The sequence below is a fragment of the Haliotis rufescens genome, unplaced genomic scaffold (assembly GCF_023055435.1).
Source record: "Haliotis rufescens isolate VD_foot unplaced genomic scaffold, xgHalRufe1.0.p SCAF_3, whole genome shotgun sequence".
NCBI classification, from domain to species: Eukaryota; Metazoa; Mollusca; class Gastropoda; order Lepetellida; family Haliotidae; genus Haliotis; species Haliotis rufescens.
The window spans coordinates 31499772-31518430 of NW_025964001.1; the positions used below are offsets into that span (position 1 = coordinate 31499772).

Genomic DNA, 18659 nt, shown 5'->3' on the forward strand with positions numbered 1-18659 from the left:
TTACTATGAGTGAAATCATTAAGAGTTGGTGTTATTACCTACACATTTCAATAACCTCACATTTTATGTCAGGCTGCTTATAGTGCTTAATTGTTGATCTATTGATGGCGCTGCAGTGTTCTGTAATAACATTGCTACAACACGGAAATCTTGTCATCAAAGTTATTTTAAGAGGAGCTGCTGTTTTTGTTTTATTATTTTGATTGGATTCCGTGTAAAATTGGTCCGCAGTAATCTCATCTTCCCAAGGCAAGGGAGTTAACTGACTAAAAAAGTCCAGTTGCCAAACTAGGTTGGAATTTCATGGCTCGATCGTAGCGCCACTAGTGGCAGTTACGAGTTATGTCCCTTCTATGTCCCTGTTAGTGACCAATCAGATTCCATCTCTCCTTTTCATTTTCTCTAAACAATATGCGTGCATCACTGCTGGACTCACAGTTATTTACAAGCCACCATGACATAGTTCTAACATTGCTGACTTGAGATGAAACATCGCTCACTCACACTCTTTCGCTCATATCTCACACAGACATCCTGTCCAGCCCTGAGACGCCCGACCACTGCCTGTCCTTTATCTCACTCAAGACGCGCATCTTTGACCTCCTGCAGAAGGCCCTGTTCAACGAGACAGACTCCGGCAACACGCAGATGCTACTGGGTCAGTCACTGATTGGTCACTGATGAGTCTTCCAACAATGATGCAATTCAAATACAAAGTTTAGTCTTGTCTAATTTTGATAGCAGAGTAGCCGCTTCCATAGACTTGGTTACAAAACAAGGGGCGACCATCATGGTATATTAAGAGAATATAACACACCCAGCAAAGTATATTGTTGTTAAAGTGTCTACAAAAATGCCAGTAACTGTTGAAGTTATCTGCAAATTCTACCAACAAGGTACATTTGCCTCTACAACATACTCAGCTGAACCGGTGACTTTACTATCAGTTGGGCGGTCGGGTAGCCTAGTGGTTAAAGCGTTTGCTCGTCATGCCGAAGACCCGGGTTCGATTCCCGACATGGGTACAATGTGTGAAGCCTATTTCTGGTGTCCCCCGCCGTGGTATTGCTGAAATATTGCTAAAAGCGGCGTAAAACCATACTCACTCACTCACTTTACTTTCAGTCCTTGGCATATCTTTCTATGACTTGAAATTTCATTTTATGTACAAGTGGGAACCTTTAGCATATCAAAGCCATAAGTACATGTTTGAAGTGACCCTTTAGTACCCAGCTGTTATGTCTCCATTCTATTACAATAAGTACCGTGTAGCCATGTGCCACCATAGCTTCGTTTCAGAGCGAGTGATGCAAGGGTCTCCATCTCTCCTGCCACTGCCTCAGCACAGAATGTTTCTACATCATGACAGTTATTTCATGGATGGCTTTCTTTTGGGTCACACTATTTAAATGGGGCTAAACACAAAATATTGTTGCGAATGGGTCCACGATTTGTATGAGAATAGAATGGAGATATTATATACTGGATAATTGAGGGTCGTGTTGAGAGAAATATACTGATCGTACATTCAACCATGAATTTTGAAAATTCGTGATTCTGATTTTAAATGTCTGTAACCACCTGTGTTTGGAACAGCTGATGTCATAATAGTGACATATGGTGTACAACTAAACCTTGCGATACTTGCTTAGAGAGTTCCCACTTCATATTGGCTTATGAAGTAGCTGTTGCTGTGCTGCACCCTTTTAATGCCTGTCAAATATGTGAGTTAAAAGTTAAACTGAAGGTATTAAAAAGAATTATTTCAGCTTAGACAACCCCATAATTATACTGCCAACCTAAGAGGGCGGGGGTTTATAGTTATACCAAGGAATAGTGTCCGTCCTACTGAGGACATTTTTGTGTTGGATGTAGACCTTGAAAACTAATGCATAGATTCTTTTTTTCAACTGTGTGAACACTTTCTAAACCGATAGTAGAGGTGCAGTGCGAAGTTTCATTTTAAAATTTGGATTTTCTGAAAAAAATACAGCATTTATTTTCCCTTTTTTTACTTAAAATGTTTTACTTACGGTTAACATTTTGCAACCTATGACTTGAAAACTGCCTCATGGATTCTTTTCCAATTGGGGGTACAATCTCTATACCAAAAGGAGATGTGCAGTGTCAAGTTTAATTTTCTGAGAAATATTGCTTTTTTCATGTTATGAACTTGGAATAAACTTAGAATATGTTGGAGTCGAACGTCAGGGGTATTAGTGCTCACTTGTTGTCTTGTTTGTTTAAAGCATTTCCTTAATTTAGATGGAAAATCCATTTAAACCACTCAATATCTACACTATCACCAAAAGAGTGTGTGTTATATTTTTTCATAGTTGAATGGAGATAAACATACTGTGTTATCAATTTAGAGCCTGGTTACCTGTAGATTTACTAAATGAGACTTGTCATTCCGCGACTGGCTGCAGGGGGCCTGATGCTGGTGGTGCAGGACCTGGCTACGTGCGAGGAGGCAGAGCAGCTGACGCTGCAGCCCCAGCAAGACGTCTCCGATGGAGATGTACAGGCTGGTGAGCATTGCTATATATCCATTCCATTTCCCTCACCGACTGAAACACAATGAAAATGCAATGATGAAAAATAACTTTAAAGAACAAATTATGATTTCATTCTTCTTTGAATTCCAAGACCACCTCCATGGTGTGCACACACACACACACACACACACACACACACACACACACACACACACACACACACACACACACACACACACACACACGTTGCTATTTCAGTGTGCAATAATCTCAAACACAACCCTATTTCACCTCACCTGAATTCCAAGGCAGTGATTTCTCTTCTACATCCTTTATTCTTCCTCTCCCACCTCCTCTGTTCTCTCCATTCCTGCAACATATCCTTTATTCCTCCTCTTCCATTTTTGTTCCTTCTTACCTCAACATCGATGATTTTCCTCTTCCATCTTTTTTCCTCTTTTCCTCCTCCACATCCATTTATTTCTTCCTCTTCCACCTCCTCTGTTCCTCCTTTTTCCTTTTCCTCTCTTTCTCTAAAATCTTTTCAATGTACCTGTGTTGTGTTTGCAGACATGAGCCAGACCAGCACCAGTACATCCTCAGGGGAGTCCAGTTACCACGATGCCTCCTACCACAGACTCCAGTCTCAGCCCAGGGATCTTGGTCAGTATGCCACACCCTGTTATTGCTAATTGTATGGAGAATATCATGCTAACACACTGGGACATAACTGAAAAAATGTTCAAAACAGTTGTAAACTCAACTCACTAGCTTTTCCAACAGCCTGAAGATGTTGATGTATTAGTAGACAGCCATCACTCTCAGCAACACATATTTCAGACACAGCATATGGACTTTTCGGCCATGCAACCTCCCTCGTCTGCACTCGACTCATGGCCTCTTGGAAGTCTGAACTCAACACAGCACTAGCAGCAATGGAACTCCTTGCAGGGTTGGCCAAGGTCTGCATCAAGCCGCCCAATGCTATGATGTGCAAGAGAACAGTCAAGTGGATTTGTGATTTCATTGTCTTCCAGTGTAGCAGACCAGCTCCGTCTCATTCAAGAGATCTCCATTCGATGATTGTTGCTGCGTTTAAATGTCTGCAGCTGTGGCTTGTGGAACACAGCAGCCTGCTGTATGACAAGGAATGTCTGCACAATGTCCTGGAGGTTGTGGAATTGGGAATATCAGGCTCCAAGTCACAGGTCAGTGGACCAAATAAGCTGGAGCCTTTTGTGTTCAGTTACCATGGTTATTAGCTTTAACTTTGATTTAACTATTAATTATTCTTGTTCACATGATCTTTCATTTCATCCTTAAGAAACACTGCACTTCGTATTCTGCATGGAGGCATTATTGTTAATTTACTTATTTATTCAGTGGGATAATTTCATTCATGGAAATTCATTTTTATGTTATTATCGTCTATTTTATTCTTTTAACATTGCTTACTGTTCATGGTCCAGTGTCCTAAAGCAATTTAAGCGCAATGAATATCGTAACTGTTTGTTAAAGTGTGGCACTTATGTCAGTTGTTGCGATAAGGTTGCTGTGCCTCAGTATGGTTCCACAAAGTTCTCTTTGCTAAGAATATCGTGAAGGGCAAGTAAACTAAAAAAAATGATTGTGATTTTGTTGCAAGTATCAATCTTTCTAGATACATTTAATCAATTTCCAAGAGAGATATATTCTTAGAGAGGAATTCAATGTCCAAGTGAAAATGCTGAAATGACAGCTCTATAGTTGGCTTCCAAAACAACAAAACAAACAGTGTTGCATGACAAATGTTTTCATTGGCTGATATGTCGACCTACTTGGAATATATATATATATATATATATATATATATATATATATATATATATATATATCCCCTGATGCTACTAATAAGGCATAAGTTGACATAAGTCGTGGACACGGTAATCAAATGGATGAGCACACCGGAAAAGGCTGTAATGTGATTTAAACGTCTGAGTTGGAAGAAGGCAGACTGTGTACCAACCCAATCATTCAAATTGTGCAGGGCATCAAAGACCAGGAACCTGTTTTAACCTCAGCGAGGGTGATTCCCCTTGGCGGATTTTTTTCGTTTTGGGGACGATTTCACCTGTCATTGTTTATAATCTGTTTTACACTATTTCCGTTGTTTCACATTTATTTTTGGTCAAACGTTTGTGATTCAGTATGCCATAAAGTATTAAAATCTGCAAAGTGGCTAGGTTGACGTGTCCATGTTAAAGTGTGTTGAGTTACGATCGTTGCAACGCTAAGATTGCTTTATGGAATGGGACCCTGAACATTTTACTTGGGCAGTTGGATTATAACGTTTCAGTGGTCTTGTTGAAAGTATGATTTCCACACTCTTGTTGAATTTTCTTCATGCACATTTTATTTCAGTGTTGTTTTAGTTTGGTGTTTTCAATGGTTCACTTTCAGAGCAAGTCAGCCGATTCTCTGTATCTTAAGGTTAAGGTTGAGAAGGATACTAAGTCTCTGCCTGCGACCAAGGTAGAGCCTTGACATTGTGTAGTCCTGTACATCTAGACTAGTCCTTCTGTGGTGCTTGGGAAGCTTTGTCATTAGCATGTGATGATAAAAGATGAAACCTGTATTGTTTGTCTGAGAATGTACCCCCACATCCTTGTAACCAGGGTTTTCAGATTGTCAAAATACCTGTTGCTTACTTCATCAGTATGACATCCATATGAAGACATACATAGTCTCAAGCTTGAGACTACAGTAGAACATGGATATAACGAACTACAAGGGACCGGAGAAATCAGTTTGTTATATACGTCGCTCAGAAACCTCCGCCATCTTGGCTAAAGCAAAACACAATACACATACAATTTATACATGTTTTCTCTAGCATCTACCGTTGATTCCGTTCGAAAGTACCCAATGATACAACTTCAAAAAGTTTTGATGCAATAGTCGGAAGAAATTGTATCTGAAAGTTTTACTTTATCAGAATAATACATTCCAATTTCGTGTTATTTTAGTTACAGCTTTCACTATATATATTTAAAATAATAAGAACCATAAGCATAGCACTTTAGTACAGGTGATTGCTATTGCCAGATATTTTACGTAAGGAACAATTTGACCAGTCACCGTAGGGACTTCCTGCGCTACATGTATTTTGATTGCATACAGCCAATTGTCAGTGACACATGAGAGAGATTTCTCAGTTCGCTATACACGTCACTAATTAGTGGTATTTGGGCTTTTTGGGGATCAGATATCAGTTCGCCATATACATAAGTTTGCTGTAGAGAGTTTGTTATGTTATATGATAATATAAAGGAGATAAATCAGGGAATTTTTAACAGTTCCTTGTATCTGTTTGTTCGTTCTATCCGAGTTCGTTATATCTGTGTTCTAGTGTATGTATATTTATGTATTTATTTGAATTCCCTATGGGAGTGAACAGTTTAGAAGACCCATATGAAGGCTAAATAAGATTCTGAAACTTGAGAAGGATACTTTTTCACACTAGAATATAACAGGATGGCTGCCCACATGGCTTCTTCATTTTCTGTTCTTAGCCGTAGGACTTCTTTCTATCTCTCAGTTGACAGATATTATTTAAATCTGTCTCTGGGTGGAGGACCAAACTTGCAAAAACATATTTTTTATTGATTTTTGTTTTAATTTCTTTACATTCTATGTAGTGAAAACAAAATGAAATTGATGTGCTTCAACAGCTCCCTTTGATTCCTAATGCTGGAAATAGCCAATCAGAAATGTGACTGGGTCAGTAGGAATGGCAGGGCGAATTGTTGCTTCTGTACATGGGCTGTGCAGAACACTGGTTGGTTGGATGTTGTCCAGTTGTGCTTGGGTATGTGAAGTGAATGGTTGCATGCCTCCCTCCCTAAACTGTGTCAGCGTATGGTTTGATTCATGCCCAGTAAATATCAGGTGTATTGTTGTACCCAGCTACTGGTGAAAGTGCAGATGGATGTTTGCAGACATTGTTGTACTCTTGCTGTTCATTAACGGGATGTAATGCAATCTCATTAAAATCAGACCTCAGTTTTCGTTATCGCTAAACAAAGATCTGAGGACATCCAATTAGGCGTCAGGTCAGAACAACCTTTCATCCGACCAATCAGAGCATCACTTACCAGATTATGAAAGTGACAGTCAGAATGTGATTTCTAATCATGCAACCTCGAAAACTTTAACTCCGAACGATAGTTACGGGTTTAACGACTGAATCCATACAATCTAGACCATCTATTAGCCATTCCAGAATGTTCTTCTTTTCAGGTTTCAAATTTGTAATCGAGAATTTGTCGAAATATGTTTCGAAGCGTAGTCGCCAATTTGAAATTAGTGCCGTAAAGCACGAGAAAGCTGCCTTCTGATTGGTCATTCCATTGGTCGGTCAATGTTTGCGCAAGGTCAGTCTGACGTGAGCCGTAATGGGATGTCCTCAGATCTTTGTTTAGCGGTAGCGAGAAATAAGATCTGATTTTAATGGGATTGGATGTAATGTTGGTTATACATGTGTGGGTCACTTCTGTGGATTCTCCTGAGGATTGCAAGGGGATCAGTGTAATTTAAGGTTAATCAGGACTGATTTGTTTTTTAACTTTGTTTGCAGATTCCAACCAAATTTCACAAAAAATGAATATGCTTGAAAAAACTTTACATGTATAGTCTTTTTTCTTCATGCTAAATCTGTTGACGATATATAGGGGTTAGAAAATACTTAAGTTGATATTGGGAATGATAGCAACTGTACCAAGTTTCCAAGACTCTTTCCCTGAGAACCAATCATTGTTATTTGTCTGGCCTGATTTTGGACTGGTGTGTATAATGTATTTCATGAACACTGAGATAAACGCTTTCCCTTACCTGTAGGAAAGTCATGAAAAACATATCTTCCATATTTTGTCATCAATAACGTTCAGTATCATCCAGTGTTCTGAACATATATCGGAACATATATCCTATTTCTATAACCTGCAACCAGTGTGATATTTATGTGTTTGGATAATAACTGTACTGCTCGCAGCCATACCTCTTTTTGCAACCCATTACTGTGATATAAACCTCTGAATTGATAATCCTTTCCGTATTTATACTCCCAAATAACCCAGTGTGTACCACGTACCTATAACTAATTCTCAAATCATTGGAGGGGGCATTTTGTGGTCCTCGCATTGCAGAGTTGTCTCCCTTAGCTTCCAGGAGCTGTTGTGTATGGGTCTGATTCCGGATAAGTTCAGTTTAAAACCCTTGGATCACGCCAGTACTGGTTGATTTAAAGTAGTAAATGTTTACGACCTATGTCACTGTAGCTGACCTCCCATTATAAATTGATACATTGTAATGTAGCTGAAGTTCCTTTCCACGTCTAAAGATCTGTCACTGAGTAAATCAGATATCTTGACTTGGTCCTGATTTATGCACTGGGTATTTAGAGTCTACTTATATCCCCTCCACTGACCTGTTTATGTATCAGTGTCACATTCTCAAGGTGAGTAGGTATTGCAGTGGGAATGAAACCCAGGTGTGCTGCGTAATAAGCAAACGCTTTGCCCACTAGGCTCCCCAGTATCAGTAGGAGTTCCTGAGAGTATTATCATAGGAGTGTAAATGCCAACTAAATTGAAATTTTAGGTCAATATCCTAACATACAGCTAGTTGTAATCAACTGACACCAGACAGATTTTAGTGTGGTAGTTTAGAAGTTTATTTTTGCAGTGCACTTGCTAGACTATCAGGTAACACATTAGACAATTTCACATTATTATCCAAATAATATGAGTTTTAGCTCAAGTTTGATGTTTCTTGTTTGGGTGTTTGTTAAGGTATGTGCAGCCTATTAGCATTGAATGTTATCATATTGGTGTGGTTAGACAAATTATGATTTATACATAGCACATTTTTTAGGTAACATTAAGTTTGAAAAAGATGCTTAACTAAACTGTTGATTTAAGTTTTTTTACTTGAAATATTTTGTGTGATTTAAGATGATGGTTTACTCATGTGTGTTAGCATCTTGAAATTATTATAGAAATTGTAGAGTGTCTGTTATTAAAGGAATGTAGAGTGTCTGGTTGTCATCTTTTAGAACAGAGCCAGTGACCCACCCAAATTCAAGGGAGATAAGCAGCTGATGCCAGCATCAATGAGGGTCAAGGATGCGGCTGAGGCTGTTCTAACCTGTATTATAGACCAGGTGGTGAGTAGACGAGTGCTTGGTAGAATAATTTAATGATCTGCCTAAATAAAAGAATGACACGGCTCTGCCACTAACACTGGGAATGTCTCATGAACTTTAAGAACATTTACTTGTAAAGTCAGATCATGTTGCTCAGTTACAATTTTGACAAGCTTAACTTCTGAAAGTTTCAAGGACTTTGTCCATTCTGTACTGAAATACAGGTTATAAAACATACAGTATCTCCTTCCAGTGTTCACCTAGCAGCAAATGGGTACCTGGTAGGATGAGAGGGTGGGTTTGAATGTCGACCCTGCTAGCACCATGTAGGCAGCTGTAGTTGTTTACTGAGAATTGCATTCTGAATATACACTGATCCATTGATCAAGGTATGCATCAGAGCATGAATATAATGTGACATAAATATCCATTTTTTTATCCCCAGGGATAACCCATCTTCAAATTTATTTTTTTCTAAATTTACTAAACCAGATAGTTATAAATATATATTTTATTCTTTGTTTTACCTTAGAGCTTTATGACTTTCCCAAGTCAATGTTCAAGTAGGCAATTGTCTCTGCACAAAGATCGCTTTATTGAACAGGGCCCTATGATATATGAGGGCAAGGATGTGTATGCACTTTATCTGGGATGGTATGTCAGCTATTGCACCTAACACACACTCTCCTGTCTATCTAGGGGGCGTTCCCTCCTCCGTGTGGACCTGAGTCCCTCTTCTCACTGCTGGATGAGAGATCCCTGCTCAAGTACGCCAAGGGGAGTGCTCTACCAGAACATGGCTCCCCTTTCAGATACTTTGCCATTGACAACTCCATCATCATCGGTCTGCTGGAACAGCCTCTGGGTAATGTAGAAGGTAAAAGAGTTATCTGAACTTGGGCCGAAGGGGAGATAATCCATCAGTTTTTCCATCATCGGTCTGCTGGAACAGCCTCTGGGTAATGTAGAATGTAAAAGAGTTATCTGAACTTGGGCCTCAGGGGAGATAATCCATCAGTATTTCCATCATCATCGGTCTGCTGGAACAGCCTCTGGGTAATGTAGAAGGTAAAAGAGTAATCTGAACTTGGGCCTCAGGGGAGATAATCCATCAATATTTCAATCATCATCGGTCTGCTGGAACAGCCTCTGAGTAATGTAGAATGTAAAAGAGTTATCTGAACTTGGGCCTCAGGGGAGATAATCCATCAGTATTTCCATCATCATCGGTCTGCTGGAACAGCCTCTGGGTAATGTAGAAGGTAAAAGAGTTATCTGAACTTGGGCCTCAGGGGAGATAATCCATCAGTATTTCCATCATCATCGGTCTGCTGGAACAGCCTCTGAGTAATGTAGAAGGTAAAAGAGTTATCTGAACTTGGGCCTCAGGGGAGATAATCCATCAACATTTCCAAAAAGTCTGTAACGTGGAAGGGAAGGGAGTTGAAACATTTTCCAAGTGAAAATATGGTGCAAAAATGTCATAAATGGAACAGTTGCCATATGAACAATAATACTCTGGGTAATGTGGAAGGTAAGGGAGATAATCTGAATATTGAGCTGTGCATATTGAGATAACCCATCTCTATCTCAATCATCATCATCATCATCATCGGTCTGCAAGGACAGCCCCTTTGAAGATAAGGGAGATAATCTGAACATGGAGCTGAGGTTATATTGCCCCATTAATGGGAACATCAGTGAGTTTTGTATGTTACAAGGTTACAGTCTGCAACTTTAAATACTAGTCTAAAAAGCCAGGATGTTCGGTCTAGGGTCAGCTAATAATAGTCCATGTATTAACACTGAAATCTACTTAAATGACACCAAGGGCAATGTTCGGGCTTGAAGACTAAAGTTTTTGCCTGACACTGGTCTTTGTTTTTCGTTTATAACAGTTAATTGCATGTTTTTGAACGACAATGGCATTATTCATAATATCAAAATATCATAATTATAGGCAGCTGTCATAGAACTGGATTATTAGTTCAGCTAATTAGGACTTTTGTTATTAATTTTTTCCATACTTGTTAAGAATGAAATATTATTAATTTTGAGAACTCAACAAGAAAGGCAAAAGGTTAGCAAGAGTATCTCCTATGGGTATTCAAGCCGGGGGGAGACAGATGTTGAAAGTTTGGTTTGCTATTTTCTCAGATCCTCTTCCTATGGTAACATCTTTAATCAGAGGACCATTTGGGCGCCATGCGTGGACGATGCAGCTGCGACATTCGCCCAGGGCACAGAAGGTGATGACTTTCATGAGGCTGTATAAGATGTACCCGGTACAACTGGGCATTCAAACTTGTGACCAATAATTCACATGTACTTCAGACAAACTAGCATACCTTCATGTCTCCTACACCTTGCCTGTATCCTTGTATTATGTGCCTATTGTGTATTCAGTGATGAAATACTGTTTTTATCTGAAAGTATATACCGTATTTGATGTAATAAGCGCCCTTTAATAAGCGCCCACTGCAATATTTTCTAATATATTGGCTAGCGTACAATCCCAATTAGCACCCCTTCCGATTGATCAATGTACACAGGACTTATTTATTTGTGTATAATACGCATTTTATATGCATTCATAATTATCGGAAATTAAATTCTGGAAAAAAAATATATCTGGCGTATATAAACATTTCAGGCTGTTAGCATAAACCACGAAATTTACGATCTTTCAACTCTGTTGTTTTTCACCAAAATAATATTCTAATAAGAGCCCCCTATTTCTAACTTTGAGAGTGCCCTGGGCGCTTATTATGTCGAATACGGTACTTGATATTTCACTTGATGTTTATAGAGTAAAATGCTGAGGATCAGTTTGAAAATATACATAATGAATAGATGACTTGATCTTGTCTTGTCAAATAACATGTTGATCTCATCACAAGACCTGTCAGAGTTGATAGTTTCAGGAGTGGCAGAGCCACATGTGAAACTATCAGTTCTTTTGGTCGCAAGATGAGATACACAAACTAGACATGTTATTTAAGCCTAAGATAAGATAACACTTTGTTATCTCAAAGGAAATTGGGGTTACATTAGCACAATGTCTCATCTTGTTGATAAACACACATACACGTAAACGAGAGCATCACAAACGTAATTAACTTTACAGATTGCACTAGCAGATAAATGACAAAGTAGTCACAATTTATGGATAACAACTTCTTTAATACTGTAAAGGCGACGTTTCGGTATGGATCCTTATACTGTTGACAACTTCTAAGTAATGCCTATCAAACAATTCATAGCGGATAAATGGACAACAATTATTTATGACAAAGCTTATTATAGAACCTGGTCACAGCTGGTATGAATGAATGCTGGGCCCTGTTTATCCTCAACATCAGCAATTGTAGTCAGCGGCCAGAAGGAAAGAGTTGATTCTCCGAACGTAAACATGCAAGTTATGGCTTAATATTTTGTTTGACAAGACAAGACAAATGTTGTCTTTCACATGATCATTGATATTTGATTACATATCTATGTTCCATTTATTACTATCGCCATCTTGAAGCGGTATTGGTCCATGTTTGAGTCAGTTCGTATCCTGGTCGCAGGGTATTTCTGCAGCACTTGTTTGTTTCGAGTAACTTGGGGATTGTTTACCAGTGTCTCGTGTTGTTGTCACACGATCAGCCGTTTGGAAAATAAACCTACTGTATTTTCACTTTCGAGTCTTCAAACATAGCTTTGATACTTGTACATTTTTCACATTTTAACCTCAGTGTTTATCTCATTGCGTAATATGAGTGGGGTTGTTAACTGTTTCCTAATCTGGATGTATTGCTCTATGGTGGGTGGGTTAACTGTTAACCATTCTGCTGGCATTATTGTTATGGGAACTACAGATGTTGTACAAAAAAGCTGACACTAACATTTGTTCCCCAGATTTCTTCTCAAGCCCACCTGTCTGATCCCGGCCGGCCTATCCCCAACGGCGATGTCGGCATCCACCACAACGTTCAGCACCGATACTTCCCCGAGAGCGTGGATAGGATCCCTCTCACACTGGCGTAAGTCATGATTATGGAAATCAGTATATAAGAAGTAATTAGTACACTGACTTGACTAATTTGTCTCTTGATTCTGGACACATAGGCTTGAATCAGACATTGTTTTTTATTATATCACACAAAAGCCTTAGCCGAAATACAAAACATGATCTTGCATTTAATTATCCCCCTCACAAACATGTTTTATCAGTGGATATAGAAACAGGTACCGTCTGTGTCCAACACATTTCATTTCCAGAGAATAATTCATAAACTGTTCAATATTTCTTCACAATACTTTGTATCATATCAGGCATGCATTGAACTAGTGCCTTTTGAATTTATTTTTACAGTTTTGAAAGTTTATGTTTTTCTGTTTCCATGGCAACAAGTTGGACTTAGGTTCAAATGGGGATACCAGTGTTCATATCCAGATCCTAACTCATAAACCGTTCAATATTTCTACGACTCATTCAATCAGTCTTTTTAATAAAAGGGCAAGAGCCAACAAGTAAAGTATAATGCAGTTTGAGACATTTTTCATAAACCTTGTATACACATCAGGCATGCATTTAATAGTTGCCTTTTGCTGTTCAGAATTTTTTTATTTATTATGTTTTATACAATATACTTTTTAAATTTTTATACACATACACAAGCTGAACAAGCAATTCAAAGCATCATCCATTCATGCTGACTTGGGTTATTCCCTTACGTTGGTTCCAGGGACAAGAGTATACCCCCCATGGAATGTCTGGTAACGGATAGCAACAAGGAGGAACTAGATCACTTGAAGACACTCATAGAACAGCAGATTGTTTTCGAGGGAGATGTCAGCAACCAGGCCAAGATAGCAAGGGAGAAAACTCCATTCCCAGATCCACAGACAGAATGCAAACCCCCAAGGTTTATACTTTAAAATGTTTTTAAAATATCAATTTTTGCAAAACTAGCCATGTCAGTGGAACAAGCACCATTGACAGTGTGTATGTTATTCATGATATTATACTTGAGGCTTCAGTAAAGGTGCTAAGATTAATTATCATGTCTGTGATTATATTCGCCAGGATCAGCCATGACTACCAGACAGCACGCCTCTTCCTGTCTCACTATGGCTTCCTGTCACTGGAGGCACTCAAGGTAGGCATGGTCACATTCATAGTGTCACATGGTCACATTCATAGTGTCACATTGTCAATTTCATAGTGTCACATGGTCACATTCATAGTGTCACATGGTCACATTCATAGTGTCACATTGTCAATTTCATAGTGTCACATGGTCACATTCATAGTGTCACATGGTCACATTCATAGTGTCACATGGTCACTTTCATAGTGTCACATGGTCACATTCATAGTGTCACATTGTCAATTTCATAGTGTCACATGGTCACATTCATAGTGTCACATGGTCACATTCATAGTGTCACATTCATAGTGTCACATGGTCACATTCTTAGTGTCACATGGTCACATTCATAGTGTCACATTGTCAATTTCATAGTGTCACATGGTCACATTCGAAGTGTCACATGGTCATGTTCATAGTGTCACATGGTCACATTCGAAGTGTCACAGTCACAGTCAAATAGTGTTATTTTATCACATTTTACAACATGATCGTATGAATATTGCCATATTGTCACATAAATAGTACAACCCATGTTTGCCATAAGTGGCGACTATGCTTGTCGTAAGAGGTGACTAATAGGATCGGGTTATTTACAGACCCCGTCATATAGCTGGAATATTGCTGAGTGCAGGGTTAAAAAACAAACAAAACAAAAATAGTATAACTTTGTAGACATGGCCTGTCTGATCATTTGAAGATACATTTGAGGTGTTTGATGTAAAATATATAAAAATAGGTAGTCATTAGCAAACGCCCATCCTTTGAAACTATTTACGCGCCTGGGCACTTCTACTTTTGTACATGGTAATTGGGATATTTTGCAAATGACTCTGCTTAGAACAAATATGGCTTTTGGAACACACTCATCCTAGCCGTCCATACCAATTGAAGACCAACAAGCATGACCTGGCTTTATTACTGAGTTAACTCTGTATTTGTACAGGAACCCTCCAACAGCAGTGTACCACCAGCCCTGGTCAAGCTGGACAACTCGTCCGGTGGTCTGTGTGCTGACCTAGAGGCTCTGGACGGTGTGCCCAGCCGAGACAACGACACTGTGCACATTTTCTATGCCAAACCTGGACAGAAGACACCACAAGAAATACTCAGCAATGTGGTGAGTTCATCAGGTTCTTACATTACAAAATATGAAAGAGTGGCATGGAGTGGCTAAGGTGAAAGAGTGGCATGGAGTGGCCAAGGTGAAAGAGCGGCATGGAGTGGCCAAGGTGAAAGAGTGGCATGGAGCGGCCAAGGTGAAAGAGTGGCATGGAGTGGCCAAGGTGAAAGAGCGGCATGGAGTGGCCAAGGTGAAAGAGCGGCATGGAGCGGCTAAGGTGAAAGAGTGGCCTGGAGTGGCCAAGGTGAAAGAGCGGCATGAGTGGCCAAGGTGAAAGAGCGGCATTGAGTGGCCAAGGTGAAAGAGCGGCATGGAGCGGCCAAGGTGAAAGAGTGGCATGGAGTGGCCAAGGTGAAAGAATGGCATGAGTGGCCAAGGTGAAAGAGTGGCATGGAGTGGCCAAGGTGAAAGAGTGGCATGGAGCGGCCAAGGTGAAAGAGTGGCATGAGTGGCCAAGGTGAAAGAGCGGCATGGAGTGGCCAAGGTGAAAGAGTGGCATGGAGCGGCCAAGGTGAAAGAGTGGCATGGAGTGGCCAAGGTGAAAGAGTGGCATGAGTGGCCAAGGTGAAAGAGCAGCATGGAGTGGCCAAGTTGAAAGACAGGCATGGAGTGGCCAAGGTGCAAGAGCGGCATGGAGTGGCTAAGGTGAAAGAGTGGCATGGAGTGGCCAAGGTGAAAGAGTGGCATGGAGCAGCCAAGGTGAAAGAGTGGCATGGAGTGGCCAAGGTGAAAGAGTGGCATGGAGTGGCCAAGGTGAAAGAGTGGCATGAGTGGCCAAGGTGAAAGAGCGGCATGGAGTGGCCAAGTTGAAAGACAGGCATTGAGCGGCCAAGGTGAAAGAGTGGCATGGAGCGGCCAAGGTGAAAGAGTGGCATGGAGTGGCTAAGGTGAAAGAGTGGCATGGAGTGGCCAAGGTGAAAGAGCGGCATGGAGTGGCCAAGGTGAAAGAGCGGCATGAGTGGCCAAGGTGAAAGAGCGGCATTGAGTGGCCAAGGTGAAAGAGTGGCATGGAGCGGCCAAGGTGAAAGAGTGGCATGGAGTGGCCAAGGTGAAAGAATGGCATGAGTGGCCAAGGTGAAAGAGTGGCATGGAGTGGCCAAGTTGAAAGACAGGCATTGAGCGGCCAAGGTGCAAGAATGGCATTGAGCGGCCAAGGTGCAAGAGTGGCATTGAGCGGCCAAGGTGCAGGAATTGCCATGCAGAGTTGCATCCCCTAGGCATTCCAGAATCCTATGATGGGTTTGAATCCCAGATTTTCCCTGATTGTGATTCTTGGTTTGTCAGCACCGTTGTAGAAAAGTCTAAGACCTGCATCACTTTACTTGTCCTCCCTCATTTGGCCGCCACACCATGATACGCTCATATCTGGGGTTAAATCCCATTCACTTGGAAGATTGACATTTTCCTTTGGCTTTTTTACTAGATTTCCTGTTACAATTTTCATGTTTTGTTGAGGTAAGTGGCCTTTTTGGGTCCCCATGATTGTGGTTAGTACAAGGTGGTATTACCTTTTTATGTGGCCTGACATGGCCGCCTGTTTGTTTGATCCGGGCTTGATGTTACCCAGCTGTAATCTTTCTGCCTCGTAAGAATTTCATCAACATGGTCACACTCACGCACGCACCCAACCACTCACTTACACACATCTACACTTAACTCATCCAATCGCACACATGCACGCATGCACACACCAAAATATTGTTGTTCTCTAAGTAATACAGCTTTACAATATGCATGGCTCTACATATCTTTACACACACACACAACCACACACAACAAAACACAAACTCACCCATCACATATTCAATCATGTCCACACACAAGTCAAAGTCCATAGTCCACACACACACACAAACACACATGAAGACAATGAGTTTTGATAATTTTCCCAAAGCAGCTTTAGACATTACACACATTCACAAATGCCTGGATTTGCCACCAGATATGAATATAGAACCAGTAGGCTGTTTTGGATTTTTCATGATGTGAAGTTGCTGTGTACCTTCCCCTGCAGACCACTCAGTCCCGTGTTCAGCCCCAGTTCCTGGAGTTCCTGCACTCACTGGGATGGCCGGTGGATGTGCGGCGACACGCGGGCTGGACCGGACACATCTCAACCAGCTGGAGGATCATGGAGACCGAGGACTTTGATGGTGAGTTGGGCAAACCGATCATTGTCACATCCTGCTGTCTTTCAATGACAGTACAGGCAGAGGCGGTAGTAGTCAAGGAATTGTGTCCCCCAAGTAAACAATTTCCAGTCTTGACATTGTTCTCAAATATAGACACAGTGTTCTCAAGCTAATAAGGCTTTACAAATTTGTGATAATGGTTTTATTATCCCCCACCACGAAGTGGAAGGGGGATATAGGAATGGGTGCTGTCCGTCCATCCTTTGGTTCTTCTGTCCGTCATGTTTCATTTCCGGAGCAGAACTCAAAAACCATATCTTAACCAAACTTGGCACATAGATAGGTCTGGTGGGGAAATGGTGCCTTTTGTTTTATTTTTCAAGTTTCCATGGCAATGACTTTGACTTAGACTGAAAATGGCTGTAGAGCTTCACGTCATATTGGCGAGACTATGAGTATTTCATGCTTGTTTTAACATATTGTTAGATGTTATTTAACACTTCTCTTCTTTGTGTGGACTGGGGGCACGGGTGGCCCAGTCATCTAAGGCGCCGCGATTCGCTGTGCAGAGTTGTGTCCCTTGGACATGCCAGAAACCTATGATTGTGGGTTTGAATCCCGGTTCGCCCCAATAATGTTTCTAGGTTTGTCAGCACCAACCGTGCTTGTGGGTTTCACTGAAGTGGTAAATGTCTGAGACCTGCATCACTTCGGGCTTTCCTCCCACATTAAGCTGACACGCTGTGATATTACTGGAATACTGTTAAAAGTGGCTTTAAACCCAACTCACTCACTCACTCACTCACTCACTTCATGTGAACTAGTTTGGTGGTTAAGATGTATAATCTGACTGCTCGTGTCCTTCTTCTCTGATGACATTGTTTGTTGCTCATGCTATCAACCTCTGGTTGGCCTGGCCCAGACTCCTCTATAACTACAGGATGACAGAATGTAGCTGGCTAATTCCTGACTCACTTTGCCCACACCATGTTTCCACTTGAAGGACATAGCAGCAGACATCTACACCACGTTTCCTGTTTCAGATGATGACTACCAGACCGGTACAGGCGGCAGTGTGTACGATGGGAGGCAGCAGGTGCTGTACTGGGCTGATGTATCTTCAGAAATGGCCTTCGTTGTGCCATCCCCGGAGACGTTCAAGCTGAGGCTACTTAGTGTGGTCAGCGACACAGGTATGTCCATTTGGGATTGAGGTTAATGGGACAAGGTGTTTGCTGCTTAATTTCAGCAAGATGGGATTGGCCCAGTATGCTTTGTATGGCCTGACAGTCTAACCTGTAGGTCCTGTATTGGTGCTCCAAGTGTTCAATACTCACACCCACTCGTCCACTAGAAGTTGAGCACAAACTGGACACCAGCAGCATCTAGCTGCAGCACAGCTTTGCAACACTGTTACACAATGGTTAGAAGCTGGTAGGGCCAGGTGACTGTACCATACATGCTGCTAAATCTCTGATGTTTCTTTGTTGTTTAACATCACACTTAGCAATATTCCACCTACATGAAGGCAGCCTGTAAATAATCAAGTCTGGACCAGACGATCCAGTAATTGATATTGTGAGCAAT

The 18659-nt window shown here is 40.9% G+C and overlaps 1 protein-coding gene across 4 annotated transcripts in view; it reads left to right on the top strand.

The window, feature by feature from the left end:
- LOC124146087 (ral GTPase-activating protein subunit beta-like) overlaps positions 1–18659 on the top strand; it is an 82390-nt gene that overhangs the window by 53179 nt on the left and 10552 nt on the right. For 2 of the 4 annotated variants that reach the window (XM_046516167.2, XM_048402858.1), the window contains 14 exons: positions 530–658; positions 2430–2531; positions 3069–3161; positions 3339–3706; positions 4938–5009; positions 8590–8700; positions 9379–9556; positions 10837–10928; positions 12583–12707; positions 13413–13592; positions 13754–13826; positions 14764–14937; positions 16955–17093; positions 18116–18265. In XM_046516167.2, coding sequence (XP_046372123.1) covers positions 530–658; positions 2430–2531; positions 3069–3161; positions 3339–3706; positions 4938–5009; positions 8590–8700; positions 9379–9556; positions 10837–10928; positions 12583–12707; positions 13413–13592; positions 13754–13826; positions 14764–14937; positions 16955–17093; positions 18116–18265 — 1986 coding nt within the window. The remainder of the gene's footprint in view (positions 1–529; positions 659–2429; positions 2532–3068; positions 3162–3338; positions 3707–4937; positions 5010–8589; positions 8701–9378; positions 9557–10836; positions 10929–12582; positions 12708–13412; positions 13593–13753; positions 13827–14763; positions 14938–16954; positions 17094–18115; positions 18266–18659) is intronic. The other 2 variants (XM_046516175.2, XM_046516183.2) reach the window with 1 other exon arrangement.